Source organism: Trypanosoma grayi (assembly GCF_000691245.1).
Source record: "Trypanosoma grayi strain ANR4 Tgr_1516_V1, whole genome shotgun sequence".
In the NCBI taxonomy this organism is placed as follows: domain Eukaryota; phylum Euglenozoa; class Kinetoplastea; order Trypanosomatida; family Trypanosomatidae; genus Trypanosoma; species Trypanosoma grayi.
The window spans coordinates 1,404-2,988 of record NW_008827134.1 but is presented as its reverse complement, the minus strand read 5'-3'; the positions used below and the strand labels follow the sequence as shown (position 1 = coordinate 2,988).

Here is a 1,585-nt window from a genome sequence, read left to right as displayed (position 1 = left end):
CCAGAGGAGTAGTCACATCGGTTGTTGTTGTTGTTGTTATTGAGGGAACTGTAGGCGTGACGGAATCGGCAGCGGCAGTGTTTGTGGGCTCCGCCGCATGCACAACACCCTCAGCTGTGGTAGGAAGGGCATCACTGCTCGTTGATTCCGCTGCTGTCTCTGTCGCATCCACAGATTCTGGCTGCACACCGCTTTTGTCTTCCTGTCTGGCACCATCCTCAGTTGGCTTCTTTTCTGCTTTCCGGCTCAGCGGGTCTTCAGCCGCCTTCGCCGCGCCTAAGGCATTTTTCGCGTCTGCCAGCTTTACCGCGGCTGCTGGTTTAGCTTTCTCCTGCACTGGCACAACAGCCTTCCCTGCTTCCTTAATTTTCTCCACTGCCTCCTTTAGCGTATTCTCTGCTTCCTTCATCTTCTCCCCTGCCTCTTTTAGCGTATTCGCTGCCCCCTTCATCTTCTCCATTGCCTCCTTTATCTTCTCTGCTTCCTTCATTTTCTCCTTTGCAGCCGTGATCCTTTCTTTGGTGGAGGCATCTGAAGCCCCATCTTCTGACGCAAACAAGACTAAGGCATAGGCATTTCGGGCACTCACCGCTGCGTTCATGGCGAGGTTGACGGCGCTGTTTGCGGTGTTTATTATGCTCAAAGCGCTCCCCGCTGCGCCGGTGAATAATGTCTCCGCCCCAGCAGCCTTTGCAGCAGCATCCCCAANGGCATAGGCATTTCGGGCACTCACCGCTGCGTTCATGGCGAGGTTGACGGCGCTGTTTGCGGTGTCTATTATGCTCAAAGCGCTCCCCGCTGCGCCGGTGAATAATGTCTCCGCCCCAGCAGCCTTTGCAGCAGCATCCCCAAATCCCGCTCCCGCAGCCCCCGCCTTCTCCGCCATCACCTTCGCTTCTGCAGCGGCAGCCAAAGCAGCATCGTTGGCCTTTTTGGCCTCTTTGGTCTCTTTCACCAACAGCTCAAGTTCCCACTTCGCTCGAAACGAGGCAGATATGAGATTTTTCATTTTCTCAGCCTCAGATGCTTTTTTTATCAACGAGACAAGCCTCTCTCGTGCGTTATTTTGTGGCGGCTCTGGCTCTTTCACTTTTGTTATTGCCTCTTTAACTGCTTTTTCTGCGGCTTCNAAGCCTCTCTCGTGCGTTATTTTGTGGCGGCTCTGGCTCTTTCACTTTTGTTATTGCCTCTTTAACTGCTTTTTCTGCGGCTTCTACATCAATCCCGTTCAAGGCACTCTCTGCAGCCTCCATTACCTTCACCGCCTCCTTCATCTGTGCATCAAGTGCGATCGCCGCCGCTGTGGCCTTTTTCGCCTCCGCTGCAGCGGCCTCCAGAGCAAGAGTTGCTGCGCCCTCCACTTGCCCCTCCGCAACCTGCGAAGGTGGAGCTTCTGCATCACCAGTTGCAGCCACGCACAGGGACGCACAGAACAGCGCGAGGGCCAGCACGCACAGCACCTGGCGCAGCATCAGCGTCAATGTAGCCTGGGACCACCTGTGTCTGCGGGGGAGAGGAGGAGCACAGCAGGTGGCACACACACAGAGAGAGCGAGAGGGACACGGCACCAACACAGTGCACCGCA

General features: G+C 55.7%; 2 protein-coding genes across 2 annotated transcripts; both read right to left on the bottom strand.

The window, feature by feature from the left end:
- On the bottom strand, window positions 1–1,009 carry DQ04_15161020 (hypothetical protein; the record flags this gene model as incomplete). Its single annotated transcript, XM_009317274.1, has 1 exon — window positions 1–1,009. A coding segment is annotated over one exon (1,009 nt), but the record flags the coding sequence as incomplete, so codon positions are not given.
- Window positions 1,010–1,106: 97 nt separating this feature from the next.
- On the bottom strand, window positions 1,107–1,472 carry DQ04_15161010 (hypothetical protein; the record flags this gene model as incomplete). Its single annotated transcript, XM_009317273.1, has 1 exon — window positions 1,107–1,472. One exon carries the CDS (start codon window positions 1,470–1,472, stop codon window positions 1,107–1,109), a length of 366 nt encoding a protein of 121 aa, XP_009315548.1.
- Between the last annotated feature and the right edge of the window lie 113 nt (window positions 1,473–1,585).